General features: G+C 37.8%; 1 protein-coding gene across 7 annotated transcripts in view; it reads right to left on the reverse strand.

The window, feature by feature from the left end:
- The window catches only part of LOC126360117 (long-chain fatty acid transport protein 1-like), a 395340-nt gene that overhangs the window by 13570 nt on the left and 364766 nt on the right, over positions 1–17004 (reverse strand). For all 7 annotated transcript variants that reach the window (XM_050007684.1, XM_050007683.1, XM_050007686.1 and 4 more), the window contains exons 4-11: positions 16131–16368; positions 11236–11476; positions 9763–9964; positions 8001–8193; positions 7024–7167; positions 5535–5672; positions 1523–1680; positions 1056–1209 (exon numbers count right to left, since the gene is read on the reverse strand). In XM_050007684.1, the coding sequence (XP_049863641.1) occupies positions 1056–1209; positions 1523–1680; positions 5535–5672; positions 7024–7167; positions 8001–8193; positions 9763–9964; positions 11236–11476; positions 16131–16368 (1468 nt within the window). The remainder of the gene's footprint in view (positions 1–1055; positions 1210–1522; positions 1681–5534; positions 5673–7023; positions 7168–8000; positions 8194–9762; positions 9965–11235; positions 11477–16130; positions 16369–17004) is intronic.

The following is a 17004-nucleotide window of genomic DNA, read 5'->3' on the forward strand; positions in this document are numbered from 1 at the left end:
ACAGAATGTATATTGAGAAGGGCAGGCTTCGTGGTCACAAGTTTGTGACCAGGGGGATAGTGTCAGAGAGATGCCGAAGAAAATGAGCTGGCAGCCCCTTGAATATAGATGTAAGCTAGCATGAGAAAGCCTACTTACAAAGTTTCAAGAACCGGCTTTAACATATGACTCCAGGAAAGCCTATGTGTCACTTCCATAGGGATTGTGAAGACTAGATTGGATTAATCACAACACGAACAGAGGCACTGAAACAATCCTTCTTCCCCTGCACCATATGTGAGTGGAATGTGAAAAGGCCCTAATAACTGGCACAATAGGGTGTACCCTCTGCCATGCATTTCACAGGGGTTTACAGAGTGTGTATTTAGATGTAGATGGGTGGTGATGTTTTAAACTAAACTTAGCACTACAAGAAGTAAGCCATAATATAGATGGCTTCTATCTCTCACTAGCTACAAAACAAACATTATGATTTGCATCTCTATCAAACAGTATTCGCTTGGGGGGGGGGGGGGGGTCAAAGTGTTCAGGACAAGGTGAGTCAGGCTGCCCAGGTAAGTCAACACACTACTAACAGGCTGAAAAAGAAGAACTCTTCACAGCTAGTCACATAAGCTGAAAACAATCTAGTGCTGAAGACAAACTGTAGAAAGCATATATCCAAGATGTAAAGGGTTAACGGTATCAATCCACATTTTTTTTCACTGTCACAAAGCCTTCTGTTTTTCAGTGCTGAGGGAATATTTCACTAGTCTCAATATCCTTCACAAGTCTTCTCCCTCTCATGCTGCTGTAATCTTCCTCTTCCTTCTGTCCCACCTGCAAGAATTTGCCACAACAATCACTCAGCTGTCACGGGGTAGAGGGGAGGAGGACGGGGGGGGGGGGGGGGGGGCGTCATTGTGACTGTCCTTTCGGTTACTTGCAGATGAATGGTCGACTGTCTTTATTTTATGTTTTGTTTTATCATCCTGGAAATTTTTATCTATATCAAAATAACTAATTTAAATGACAATAACTTTGCAATTTGATGGAGCAATAAATGTGTAACTTACTTGTCATGTCAACCTTTTTTAGAATTCTGAGAAAAATAGGTCGAGCATAAGATGGCAGAGACTGTTTCAAGCCTTCAGCGAATGCTTTTAGGTCTAAGGTGCTATCTTCATCTAAAATGGCTACCATTCCTGCTCTTCCTTCCATCCCTGGCACCTAGAATTTGTTACACTTATTGTTAGTATAGTAGATAACACACACACACACACACACACACACACACACACACACAAGAAGCAGTCATGAAACTATAAATTAAGTTAGAATGAAATATTTCACTTATCCACTAATTCATAATTGAGCCATCATTTTATATAGATTCCATCATGAAGAAGAGCCAACAGGAATGTGAAATACATTGAGTTAAGCAGCTGTTATAAACTGCACTAATAATTAACTTTGTCAATCCAATTATATCATGTTTCTTGTAAAAGCTTACTTTAGTATTATTGAGGGAAGATTAATTTACCTGGACTCCATAGACAACAGAATCCCTGTAGTTAGCAACAGTACTAATAACAGCTTCTACTTCTGTTGTAGAAACATTTTCACCCTTCCAGCGGAATGTATCTCCTGTTCGATCCTTGAAAAATAAATTGCCCCATTTGTCTGCTACAAGAATATCACCTGAAAATATAATATTTGTAAAACTATACAAATTAATCTTTTAATATGCCCTATCTTTATGGAATTATAGTATGATGGAGTATATTAAAATGCTATACATACATTCTAAGATTGGTGCAACAAATGTATGTGGTTATGGAGAAAATTGTGGTAAAATGAAATAGAAAATGGTAGATGATGTGGCTCAAATTCCAAATTAGCTATTTATAGCTACTGTAATATCATACTGCTAGATGACATTTCAGTTTGTGATCTGTTCTTTCATCATAAACACATTTTACAAATATGTGTCACATGAATACAAATGTATTGCTCTACTAACAAAATTTGCGAATTTCAACCCATTACCTGCATCTCATTAATGAATGGCATGTAGACATCTGCAACCACAGATCCTTCAAATTTGTTATGTTATAATTAATCATTATTTTTCTGCTGTTGTTGTCACCTATTTTTGCTGCTTCCTGCCTCTTAGTACTTCATAACCTCTTATGTCCCTTTCACTCCCCTCCCTAACCCCCCACCCCCCCCCCCCCACCCACCCACCCTCCCACAATTTCCATCCCACTCATCTGATCAAGCCACTGCAACCAAGATGGGAGAGGGGAGATAAAAAGTGTGTGTGTGTGTGTGTGTGTGTGTGTGTGTGTGTGTGTGTGAGAGAGAGAGAGAGAGAGAGAGAGAGAGAGAGAGAGAGAGAGAGTGACACAAGAAATGGATATTGAGATTGTGTGTTCTGTTAATTGCACAGTTATCCTGTGCCCATCACTCAGCTGTCCGCCCCCGGTAGCTGCGTGGTCAGTGCGACGGACTGTCAATCCTAAGGGCCCGGGTTCGATTCCCGGCTGGGTCGGAGATTTTATCAGCTCAGGGACTGGGTGTTGTGTTGTCCTAATCATCATCATTTCATCCCCATCGACGCGCAAGTCGCCGAAGTGGCGTCAAATCGAAAGACTTGTACCAGGCGAACGGTCTACCTGACGGGAGGCCCTAGCCACACGACATTTCATTTCATCACTCAGCTGCAGCTACCTGTCCTATTTTTGTATGACACTGCATATATACTTAACTTTTGTGGGGTACAGCTCAACTTTCATGTGCTCAGAAAACATATTAACTTATAAATAACAAAATATGTCAGTTCTTAGTTTAAAGGCAAGCTAATTCATGCAACCTCCTGAAGGGCTTTGTTTAGTAGAGCACTGAGATGCTGAAACTAATCTTTAAATTGAGTGTGTTACTGTATTGGGTTATTACTATCAGAAACTGGAGATTTATAGACAAGCAGAAGTTAAATGAACTAAATGAATATGAGATGAGTTGTACATGAGGCATTTAACAATTGGAAAGGAATTTTTATCCACAGAACTATTAATAAACTGTCAGAAGTATCACTCATGAAAAAACTGGTTAAAAAATGAATCCCACTGTTGAGTTGACTTTGATGAGACAACTATCAAAGGGAGAACATTAAAACTGAGGCTAAAAAGCAAGTTTTTTCATAAACTTATAAAGAAGAAACTCTTGATGTCATGTGGTTGTAATGGAAGAAGAAGAAGAATAAGAAAGAGGAGGAGGAGGTGAAATAATAGCAGCAGCAAAGGCAAGCTCAGAAGAACTTAAACATAATAACTTCTGTTTCTGATGAGGCTTGTAGGAATTGCACAACTTATTTAAATAAGCCACAGAATTCTTGTAACCTTGCAGTGCAAATGTCCACTTCAGTCGGTAGCCTATTAATAGTTGGTTCTTTGGTATTGTGAATCACTTCTGAGGCTGCAAATGCCCACAGGGCACAGCAGCAGTAGTGTGTGTCCACTGGAGTGGACTCAATGCTGTGCAGCCTCAGGACTGATTAAAAATGCCAAAGATGTGCCATTAACAGCTGTCTACTGTAGTGGACATGTGCACTGCAGATTTGATATATGGTTTACATTTGATAACTTTTTTTAAAGCTGGAACATACTTTTCCAGAATAAAAACTAATTCCAGAAAAAAAGGAAGGAAGGAAAGGGGGGGGGGGGGGATGGAATATTAAATAAAGTCCTAACACTGAGATCATTACAGCTAGGGAGCAAATCAAAATGGGCCAAGATAGTGAAGAAAACTGGCCAACTACAATCTCAAAAGAATCAGTGTGCCATTTGTTTTAATTGATTATGGGAATGCACAGAGAATCTAAAACTAGATGGACAGAGAGGGATTTTTAACCTTAGCCATTTCAGATGCAAGTCTAGTGCTTCAAGAACAATGACTGTGTGGAACTCGGCTTATTCTCATTTCGAATACAGGCATGTTATACCTAACAAAAATGAAAACTTATTAATTTCTAGAAACTATTTTATACTTTTCTATACTATCTTCTATTAAAAAATAATTCATTATATTTGCACCTGAATCAACAATTTCCTTCCACACAGAATTCATTGTTGTGTTTCTCAGCTGGACTCTGTTTGTACCTCATGCAATATGACTGATGCTATTAATAATACACAAAAGGGTAAGCAGATAAAGTTGGCATTAAAGACTATTGCAGGCTATATAACTGTTTATGAAGAGGCGGCATCTCACTATAAAAGATGCAGAATCTGAGACACACAAGAAATTAGCTGTTGGTCATGTGACTGAGGACTGACTCCTCTATTTAAATAAATGGTTCCAAAGAGAGAAAAAGATGGTATTTGGGTACAGCATCTGCTGGACTACATTAGCAAAATATCTTTAAGTAACTATCTGTGTCATACTGAGAAAGAAAAATATCATTTTGGTTAATGTCGAGGCTGCTGAGACCTTAATGATCCATTTTAAAAAAAATCTTAATAGGCAACTGAAATCTTATCTTCAAAACTGCTCATCTATCTACAATCCTTCAGGTTGGAATGAATGAAGAGATCGATGAAGTTCTCAGAAGAGTAGTGAGAGTCTAGATGGGTTTGTTCATACAGCACAAGAGCTTTTCAAGTATACCCAACAACTCACAATAATTAATCATGTCAAGAACTACTCATCAAATTCTACAATGTCTTCATAACAATCTTCAAATACTTTACTAAGGATCTGTCTTCCTCTATATACACAAATGTAATTTAAAATATCACACTTAGACTTGATATAGTCACTATCGTCAATTGAATTGATGAAATGATGATTTTAAAAATGAATTTCAAGATAGGTTTGAGTAAAACAGTTCACTGAGTGAAAATGTGGGAGTCCATTATCTCCTCTCCTTCCACAGCCTTGGTAGTCCTTATTCAAAAAGTGAAATAAATTTGGCTATCAAACAAAATCTGCTGCCACAGAAGATTTACTTTTAATTTAGAGACTTAATGAGTGCTACTGGTTTTACTAATAATAGGATAAGGGCATTTTTTCTCTAGGTGGGAGGGGGAAGAGTGGGAATGTAACATTCCAATGATTCATTGCCACTGTAGGCAGTCAACATAAAATTTCAGTTTGCTTTACACGGTGCATAGTGTAAGATGATTTCGAATAAAATTAAAATGGTTTTAAGCTGTACTAACCAGAAATTCCTTAAGAGTAAAAGAAACTTGAAATTCCTTAAGAGAAACAGAAACATGAGAAGTGTGTCACATTCAGATTTTCTGACTTCTAATTTCATCTGCATTCTGCAACTTAATATATGTCTAATTTCAGCCTACTGCCTTACATTTGCCCTAGGGAACATTATGTGATTCTTAAGAATTTATTTCTACTCTTTCAAGCAATGGCAGATTCTAAACAGTTAAGTTAGTTTTTCCTTGAGTTTATCTGGCACTCCTATTACATTCTAATTGTAAATGCATAATTTTTTTATTATTTTTATTAAGTGTAAGTTAAAATTTTACTTTTATTACCTGATATAAATGCAGAATCTCCTTTTCGCAGTACATTGTGTATCACTTTCTTCTGTGAAGCTGCTTTGTCCACATAGCCAAGAAATGCTCTTGATGGGTCATTATGAATTATTTTACCTACGAACACACCTGGTTCTCCTGAAACATGTCATTTTACTATAAGATAAGTGTGCATCTCAGCTTTAAATCTCGTTGATGCTAAATTATTTGCTGTTACTACTACTAGGAAAAAAAGTGCACACAGAATATGGTCAGTAGATGCACAACCGGCTGGGCAAGCATGCAGAGCAGGTTAGTGGTGGGGTAGTGGGCAAGCTGTTAATGTACTTTTAGGGAGATGCCATGTTCTGGATGGGAAGTACCATTCTAAACTGTAGCCTATCCTCATATTTTTCTGAAATATTAAGTGGAGCCCCTGCTTGCCCACACTTGTATGGTGACCACCCAAAAAGATCTAATGTCACCTCTTCTTTGATTATTGTCTAAAAGTAATTCTGCTCAAAATCAAACGAACACAGTGACTTATTTTTCGCTGACTTATGCACGATCTGTAATTTTAACATTAACATGATGAGCGGTAAATTTTAAGTAAAACCTGCTCTTCTCTTGTCACTGTGTTAAAATTTGCTTCTTTTGGCAAAACACACCCAGGATTACATGATGCCACCTCACTAACTTGTTGTGCAAATGTACTTGCAATAGAATCCTGAAACAGTGGTTTATCAAGTTTATTTAGTGATGAAGTGAAGACAAGTAGGCCAATAGATTATGAAAAAGCAGACCCTTGGTACAATAATAAACATATAATGTCTTCATTTATGCTCCTCCAAAATCCCAGCAATTCTTGTTTGACCAGCTATCAGTGGCACTTGAAAATTTTATTGTTTCATCAAAAAAGTCTTTAGTTAGCTGAATAACATGGCAGATAATGAAGTTTCCTGTATTAACTATGAAGCTAAATACTCTCCTCTTTGCTTATGTTAGCTAAATTTCATATGCAGCAACGTATGATGCAACATGCACCAAATCCAAAATCATAGCGTCCCCTATTTTTCACTGCGAACTTTTTCAGATTTTGCGCAGTGTCTTACTTAAATGCAAATACCACAATAACTACAACCAGTAACGCAATGATGGTCACTTCATCATGAAGCTCCATGTAAAGCTGTAAGCAATGCAAAAATGAATTTTTTTCCCAGGTAGTTTCTGTAAAATCATTTGAGAAAGATTTTATCACATGTGCCTTGATTCTGTCACACGGCATGTTGCCAACCAGCCAAAAGCAGGCAAGCAATTGCTGTCTCTCCTTACAAACAAATGAATGAACTCACCCAGCACATCAAACAAAAATTTTTCTCTGTACACAGGCAACCATATCTGGCATCGATTATACTACCACTACTACCTACTATTACTACATTACATACATTTATCAGTTTCTGAATATATTGTAAGTTGCTTATCAGAATCATATATAAAGGTCAAATACCTGGTCCACATTCTATGCAGAGGCCCTTTGCATTTCGAATTGGTTCTCCAGTTGCTGGATCCACTTTTATGATGGATAAAGGATATACAGATGGGATGATTCTTGAGACAAAACCAATTGCACCAACAGTGTTGTCAATGTTCACTGTTGGAAAGCAAAATTCATTATACCATCTTTCAGATATGTGATATACAGGGGATGTATAAAACAATTGTAGCAACTATATATATAAAATAGAAAGAAACTTCCACATGGGAAAAATATATTAAAAACAAAGATTCCAAGACTTACCAAGCGGGAAAGCGCCGGTAGATAGGCACAATGAATAAAACACACAAACACACACACAGAATTTGAGCTTTCGCAACCGGCAGCTGCTTCGTCAGGAAAGAGGGAAGGAAAAGGAAAGATGAAAGGATGTGGGTTTTAAGGGAGAGGGTAAGGAGTCATTCCAATCCCGGGAGCGGAAAGACTTACCTTAGGGGGAAAAAAGGATAGGTATATACTCGCGCACACACACACACACACACACACACACACACACACACACACACACACACACACACGCATATCCATCCATACATACACAGACACAAGCAGACATATATTAAAAACAAAAATTCCAAGACTTACGAAGAGGGAAAGCACTGGTAGATAGGCACAATAAATAAAACACACAAACACACACACAGAATTTCTAGCTTTCGCAACCGGCGGTTGCTTCTTCAGGAAAGAGGGAAGGAGAGGGAAAGACGAAAGGATAAGGGTTTTAAGGGAGAGGGTAAGGAGTCATTCCAATCCCGGGAGCAGAAAGACTTCCCTTAGGGGGAAAAAAGGGCAGGTGTACACTCGCACACACACACATATCCATCCACACAATAAATGAATTATTAAGAAGGCTTAAAAATTTTGTATCTTTAGCATGTAATTTTCAATAATTTAATTTCATTCTTTATAATTTTCTTTGATATACTCACCAATATTAGCATTTCCTTCTGTTGCCCCATAAAATTCAGCCACTCTAGGAATATTAAATCTTTTAACAAATTCTTTCCATATTTGTGGCCTGAGACCATTCCCAAATATCAGTCTTATTGTATGATCTTTGTCCTGTTGCTTTGGTGGCACAGCTAAAATATAGCGGCACATTTCACCTATGTACTGCCCCACCTACAACATTCAAAATTAATAAAACCCAAATGAGCCTGTGGTTGACTAAGTATACTTAACTACATTAAATGTATTCACTAATTGTGAATATGGACAAGCATCAGCTGTGGAATGGAATGATGACAGTAAAAATTGTCTCGAATCCGGATTTCCCACTTATTGAGAGCAGTCATCTTACCATTAGGCTATCTGCACATGACTCATAGATAGACCAGAACATCCATGTGTGTGCAATCTGCATTCATACGTTACACATATTACTCTACAGGTGAGGCATTTTATTTGATACTCGCTTGCTATGTGTTGGCAGATAGATATGATACTGCAGTACCACTGTTACTCCACATTACATTCATGTCAAAAGGAACAGGCGCTACAGTGAAATACATTAAATGAAATACATTAAATGTATTTACAATTGCAAGTATGGACAACCATCAGCTGTACAGTCGAATGATGGCAATGAAAATTTGTGTGGACAGGGAATTTGTGCCGAACTGGGACTCAAACCCGAATTTACCGATTGTAACACCTATGGAACTTCTGCTGCACAGCAACACAGGAATCCCCACTTTTAAATATGTGACTTTCAGAAGTGATAGTATGGACCAAAATAAGAAAAAAATGTCAAGTAAACACGGGCTCTAAAATGCATACCTGAGGAGCTACGAGCACTTGTTCAATAGTGCTGTGTTCCACAGTAGTTAAGATGAACAAGTACTCATAGCTCCTCAGGTATGCATTTTAGGGCCCATGTTTACTTGACATTTTTTCCTTATTTTTGTCCATACTATCACCTCTGAAAGTTGCCTACCCTACAGTCTTAATAACAACAGTACCAGTACATGTATTGCACTGTCAGAGGTATCAGAATGGTTTTTGCTTATAACTTTCGACTCATTTGTTTCTGGTACAGGGGCCCTTGCCTCAAACTGATACATTTATCCTTCTTCATTATCCTAGAAATTTTGTAACGTCATTACAGAATCATCCTGTTTATATACATACATTTACTGGTGCAGATGCCTACAACTTTGATGCTCTGTAGAGTCGTTGGATAATGTTTCCTGACATGGGTTGCTGTGTAAAACTTGATCTACTAAATCCCCTCTACAACCTCTGTAAATGCGTAACATGAATTGTGTAACACCCTGTATATGGTCATGTCTTGTGTAGCCAAGAGACTAGTACTTGCACTTCATCGAATTGACTGATCCATTAATGTCAAACAACAAGGAGAAGACTAACATTTACTCTCCGCATTGATCAACATAAACAACCATTATAAAGGTTTTAAGACACTAAATGGCTAAGAATAACCTAATACACCATGTGGTTTGATGTGTTAAATTGCATACCCTTAACACAAACTACAAATTTTGTAAAAGGTCTAGCAGATATCTCATTACAACTTCCACTTTTAAGTTTCTATGCTTTCTATAGTTTTCTGTACATTCAGGTTATGAGAAATGATCTCTTGGTCTATTAAACAGTAATTTCATTAGTTATGTTTCTCTTATCTACTTTTTGATGCATCTTAAAGCATTTTCAGTAATTTTATAAACATACCGTGCACTTGTATTTCTTCACATCAGAAAAATATGCCGAGGCAGAGAATTTTTTACGTATGACAACAGTGCACCCATACAGAAGTGCCTGGCCAATGGTCATCACACCTCCTGCAGTATGGTATAATGGAAGAGGTGTGTAGAAACGGTCTGAGCTTTTAAATCCAGCAAGCCAACTAATAGCAGCAGCAATAAACTCAAATCTGAAAAATATAATTTATTGTTAATATACATTTATTATAAGATAGCAGAGTACAAGAAAAGTATGTTTGTTTGGAAACAAAATGTTTTTGTTCATATCAGAAATAGACTACTCACAAAATTCACATGTTTTTTTTATTCCTGTAATATCTCTATCTTTCAGTGTGCAGCTATTTTTCCCCCTCACGGTAAGCAGGACATGAGGATTTAACATCCTGTCAGTGACAAGGTCATTAGAAATGAAGTGCAAGCTCTGACTGGGCAGTGAAACTGAAATTTAAGTTATTTAGGGAAATCATGGGAAGCCATAATCTGGATTCTGAGTATGAAGAGTCCAGTGTCTTCACCATTGGTTCCCCCCCCCCCCCCCCCCCTTTATGTTCATTACGATTAGAATTCAATCAAAATAGAAAATTGCGCTACCAAGCCCAGAGAACTATGCAATTCTGATTGGCTGCATTGTCATCCTCTGCCTTGTGGCATCGTTTGGATGCAGTTGGGAGGGCATGGGTTTAGCACATTGCTCTCCCATCCATTGTCAGTTTGCCAGACCATGGAGCCACCACACATTTATAAAACTCCTGAGTTGGCTTCATAAGGTAGGGCACCTCATTATATTGAAGTTTATGAAAGATAAAATGACATTGTCAGGATAAAGATAGACAAGAAATGTGAGAAACTAAAGGAAATAGTTTCGAATGTGGGAATACAAAAACAATATACTCCCAAACTCAGCCAGAAGAGACAGTGTATGTATCTTCCCGTTGTTCCTGTTTCAGAAACAGATTAGGTTAAAGTCCTCTTCAGTATCAGTAAAATTAATCTTAGGATGCAACCACAGATACACTTCATCTAAGTGTCTTTACTGGGAAAGCAATCCCATTGAATTATTTTCCATACTGTAAGCTCAAGATATTAATCATATAATAAGTTCACATCATGAATGTTTTACAGTTGCTGCTGCTGAGTGAGATTGTCCTTTTTAATAACACAGGAAAGGAAGCTAAAGTAATTAATGCTATGATGCATATGAACTACATAAACCGAGCTTGGAGACACGTTGTCAAACAACAGCAGTGAGATTCTTTCAAACTTAAATTTATAGCTTCAGAAACTTTTTACTACAAGTAGCACATAATATCAAGATGATTTTGCTCACAAAAAAGCATGTACACAATTCAGCATATTGTTAGGTTCATTTTATTCAACTGTGTTCACGTTCTTTACCTTAAGTTAATACTAAAATGATTTTGCATGTAATTCAACTATTTACCTTGCATGGCTTATAACAGCAGCTTTTGGTAGTCCAGTAGTACCTGAGGTGTAAATGTACAGGAGGGGATCATCATAGGCTGGCTTGTCTACCACAGTGGTTGGTGTGGGCGAGGCTGCTACCAGCAGTTGAGGGAGGTCTTTCTCCCCAAGTGCAGCAGATATATCACTGCTAGCTGAACCAGTGTACCACTGGTAAAGCTGTAAACTGGCTGGCAAGCTCTCTTTTATGTCTTTAATTGCTAGAAAATAAAAGAGTACTTCTAAATTATAACAATCTAGTGGATGGTATCAACACACACTTTCAATAATTTGAAGCATGGAAACTCTAGATACTAACAATGGATAATGTAACTCATTTATGGCTACATCCATTCATACATCTACACTCTGTGAGCCACTTTATGGTGCATGTATGAAGGTACTTTATATCAATATTATTGATTACCTGTTCTATAACTTTGTGTAATGAGTGAGGGAAAAATGATTACCTATATGTCTATGCGAAGACCCGTATATCTGATATATATGATGATGACAGCATTATGATTGTACAGTCTACTTTAATTACAGATTCTCTATATATACCTGGCAGGATTTAACAACACTACATTGTCTTTCTTACAAGTATTTCAATTTAAGTTCCTCAACAACACCTGTTACACTTTTTTAAGGGCCATACTGATATGCTATCTTCCTAATAGGGGGCCTCCGAATTCATTCCATGTCTGTCCCATACCTACTTCATAACAAGTGAAAACACTTGGTAACAGTCTAGATGAACAAATTTTACCTTACAAAAGAGTGAAAAGTAATAGTCTAAATTGCAATTTCCTTTTTTTCTATTGGTGATGACCAGTTTTGGTTATCATTAACCATGATCTGACCCAAATTAAACCATCCAGACTACATGAGGAGTTGCTGCTCAGAGCCACTGCAAACCACCAAAAGATATCCACAACCAACTGTTAGTGATAGATACCTTTCAGCATTACACAGTGGCTCTGACTATTGGCTTCTTATGTGGTCTGGGTAAATTAATTTTAGTCAGATGTTGTTTATGATAAATAAAACCAGTATCCACCAATAGAAAGAAAATAAATTGCATTTTAGACTGGTACTTTTTATTCTTACTCAAGAATTGGTCATACTAGTATCTTGTATGTGATTACCTACAGACGTGGATTGAACTTTCCCAGAACCCTTCCAAGAAATTTAAGTCTTTCATTCACCTTCCCTAAAACTGATTTTATACAGAAATTAGAAGTTGTTGTTGTTGTTGTCTTCAGTCCTGAGACTGGTTTGATGCAGCTCTCCATGCTACTCTATCCTGCGCAAGCTGCTTCATCTCCCAGTACCTACTGCAACCTACATCCTGCTGAATCTGCTTAGTGTACTCATCTCTCGGTCTCCCTCTACGATTTTTACCCTCCACGCTGCCCTCCAATGCTAAATTTGTGATCCCTTGATGCCTCAAAACATGTCCTACCAACCGATACCTTCTTCTAGTCAAGTTGTGCCACAAACTTCTCTTCTCCCCAATCCTATTCAATACCTCCTCATTAGTTATGTGATCTACCCATTTAATCTTCAGCATTCTTCTGTAGCACAACATTTCGAAAGCTTCTATTCTCTTCTTGTCCAAACTATTTATCATCCATGTTTCACTTCCATACATGGCTACACTCCATACAAATACTTTCAGAAATGACTTCCTGACACTTAAATCTATACTCGATTTTAACAAATTTCTCTTTTTCAGAAATGTTTCTTGCCATTGCCAGTCTACATTTTATATCCTCTCTACTTTGACCATCATCAGTTATTTTGCTCCCCAAATAGCAAAACTCCTTTACTACTTTAAGTGTCTCATTTCCTAATCTAATACCCTCAACATCACCCGACTTAATTCGACTACATTCCATTATCCTCGTTTTGCTTTTGTTGATGTTCATTTTATATCCTCCTTTCAAGACACTATCCATTCCGTTCAACTGCTCTTCCAAGTCCTTCGCTGTCTCTGACAGAATTACAATGTCATTGGTGAACCTCAAAGTTTTTATTTCTTCTCCATGAATTTTAATACCTACTCCAAGTTTTTCTTTTGTTTCCTTTACTGCTTGCTCAATATACAGATTGAATAACATCAGGGAGAGACTACAACCCTGTCTCACTCCCTTCCCAACCACTGCTTCCCTTTCATGCCCCTCGACTCTTGTAACTGCCATCTGGTTTCTGTACAAATTGTAAATAGCCTTTCGCTCCCTGTATTTTACCCCTACCACCTTCAGAATTTGAAGGAGAGTACTCCAGTCAACATTGTCAAAAGCTTTCTCTAAGTCTACAAATGCTAGAAATGTAGGTTTGCCTTTCCTTAATCTTTCTTCTAAGATAAGTCGTAGGGTCAGTATTGCCTCACGTGTTCCAACATTTCTACGGAAGCCAAACTGATCTTCCCCAAGGTCGGCTTCTACTAGTTTTTCCATTTGTCTGTAAAGAATTCGTGCTAGTATTTTGCAGCTGTGACTTATTAAACTGATAGTTCGGTAATTTTCACATCTGTCAACACCTGCTTTCTTTGGGATTGGAATTATTATATTCTTCTTGAAGTCTGAGGGTATTTTGCCTGTCTCATACATCTTGCTCACCAGATGGTAGAGTTTTGTAAGGACTGGCTCTCCCGAGGCCGTCAGTAGTTCCAATGGAATGTTGTCTACTCCGGGGGCCTTGTTTCGACTCAGGTCTTTCAGTGCTCTGTCAAACTCTTCACACAGTATCGTATCTCCCATTTCATCTTCATCTACATCCTCTTCCATTTCCATAATATTGTCCTCAAGTACATCGCCCTTGTATAAACCTTCTATATACTCCTTCCACCTTTCTGCCTTCCCTTTTTTGCTTAGAACTGGGTTGCCATCTGAGCTCTTGATATTCATATACGTGGTTCTCATCTCTCCAAAGGTCTCTTTAATTTTCCTGTAGGCAGTATCTATCTTACCCGTAGTGAGATAAGCCTCTACATCCTTACATTTGTCCTCTAGCCATCCATGTTTAGCCATTTTGCACTTCCTGTCGATCTCATTTTTGAGACGTTTGTATTCCTTTTTGCCTGCTTCATTTACTGCATTTTTATATTTTCTCCTTTCATCAATTAAATTCAATATTTCTTCTGTTACCCAAGGATTTCTAGCAGCCCTCGTCTTTTCACCTACTTTATCCTCTGCTGCCTTCACTACTTCATCCCTCAGAGCTACCTATTCTTCTTCTACTGTATTTCTTTTTCCTATTCCTGTCAATTGTTCCCTTATGCTCTCCCTGAAACTCTGTACAACCTCTGGTTCTTTCAGTTTATCCAGGTCCCATCTCCTTAATTTCCCACATTTTTGCAGTTTCTTCAGTTTTAATCTACAGGTCATAACCAATAGATTGTTGTCAGAGTCCACATCTGCCCCTGGAAATGTCTTACAACTTAAAACCTGGTTCCTAAATCTCTGTCTTACCATTATACAATCTATCTGATACCTTTTAGTATCTCCAGGGTTCTTCCACATATACAACCTTCTTTCATGATTCTTAAACCAAGTGTTAGCTATGATTAAGTTGTGCTCTGTGCAAAATTCTACTAGGCGGCTTCCTCTTTCATTTCTTAGCCCCAATCCATATTCACCTACTATGTTTCCTTCTCTCCCTGTTCCTACACTCAAATTCCAGTCACCCATGACTATTAAATTTTCGTCTCCCTTCACTATCTGAATAATTTCTTTTATTTGATCGTACATTTCTTCAATTTCTTCGTCATCTGCAGAGCTAGTTGGCATATAAACTTGTACTACTGTAGTAGGTGTGGACTTCGTATCTATCTTGGCCACAATAATGCGTTCACTATGCTGTTTGTAGTAGCTTACCTGCATTCCTATTTTCCTATTCATTATTAAACCTACTCCTGCATTACCCCTCTTTGATTTTGTGTTTATAACCCTGTAGTCACCTGACCAGAAGTCTTGTTCCTCCTGCCACTGAACTTCACTAATTCCCACTATATCTAACTTTAACCTATCCATTTCCCTTTTTAAATTTTCTAACCTACCTGCCCGATTAAGGGATCTGACATTCCATGCTCCGATCCGTAGAACGCCAGTTTTCTTTCTCCTGATAACGACATCCTCCTGAGTAGTCCCCGCCCGGAGATCCGAATGGGGGACTATTTTACCTCCGGAATATTTTACCCAAGAGGATGCCATCATCATTTAATCATACAGTAAAGCTGCATGTCCTTGGGAAAAATTATGGCTGTAGTTTCCCCTTGCTTTCAGCCGTTTGCAGTACCAGCACAGCAAGGCCGTTTTGGTTAATGTTGCAAGGCCAGATCAGTCAATCATCCAGACTGTTGCCCCTGCAACTACTGAAAAGGCTGCTGCCCCTCTTCAGGAACCACACGTTTGTCTGGCCTCTCAACAGATACCCCTCCGTTGTGGTTGCACCTACGGTACGGCCATCTGTATCGCTGAGGCACGCAAGCCTCCCCACCAACGGCAAGGTCCATGGTTCATAGGGGGGAAAAAAGTAGAAGTATTTGACATGAAATCATCCACTTTGTTCGAAACAAAGCTACCTTAATGCAATTTCTATTTTATGCACTTCAGAAATGCACAGAAATTACATACATAGTAAAAACAAACAAGAGAAATGTTTTCCATACACCAGACAAGAAATCTTTTTCTCAGTCACATCGTTCTCTGTACTGTAAGAGCCCTTTATGGTATGCTTCCCTTAGATGGGTATATTTATTAAGCTACAAGTTCATTTAATTTCATTTTAATCAACTCTTCTCAGTCTTTTATTGATATTTTTTAGCTTTAGTTATTTAGCTTTGGTACAAAACCATAACATCCATACCTGGTGCAAGTTCCCTCTGAAATATGACTGCTGTACAGTTTGAAGCCTTTATTGAATGTACCAATGGGTACTGGCGCAAGTTGAAGTTTATGAGAGGTGCAATAACACCTAATTTTGAGAGGCCCAGCCACAGGCAGACAAATTCTGGTCTATTTTCTAGGAAGATGGCAACTGCATCGCCCTTCTTGAAGCCATGACTTGCAAATACACTTGCTACACGATTGCTGTATTCTTCCACCTGAAAGAAATTCAGAATGTGACCTTCTAAATAATATGCAAAGTCTCAAAATGATTAAACAGATGATCCTTTTCAAGTATGTACTCTATGAAACCTGAAATTGTCACCCTTAACTCAAAAATACAAACTGTACAGTGGAAAGATGGATCATATCATATCAGAACAATTTCAATGAAATGAAAATTCTATAATGGAACCTTCAACTTTCATGAAGGAAACTTCCTGTCAGAATTAAAACCTAAGGAAAAGAAAATATATAAAAATGCAATAAAGGCAGTGTAGAAATCGATTATTGGTGCAAAAGAATACACAAAATGCAAAGTAAATAAACTAAAGAATGGAGCAAGCTCTACTATTTCCTGAGATATTAAAAGCAGTGTTTGTGGGTATGAATTCAGTATTGTTCAAGTATCAAAACCAGACAAATAATGGAGATTACTGACAAATTATTAAATAGAAATGAAAGGTAAAATAGCAAATCAGGAATAATACCTTCTATTTTTTTTCTTCATTATTTTTAAATACAGGTATACAAAGTTTTGCCTCAAGGTGGAAAAAAACTGTGGAGAAAGATGGTTATTGTTCTGAAAAGTGACAAATATATCATGAATGTTGTCACTGCTTATCTTATATAAA

The sequence above is a fragment of the Schistocerca gregaria genome, chromosome 1, assembly GCF_023897955.1.
Source record: "Schistocerca gregaria isolate iqSchGreg1 chromosome 1, iqSchGreg1.2, whole genome shotgun sequence".
Classification (NCBI taxonomy): Eukaryota; Metazoa; Arthropoda; class Insecta; order Orthoptera; family Acrididae; genus Schistocerca; species Schistocerca gregaria.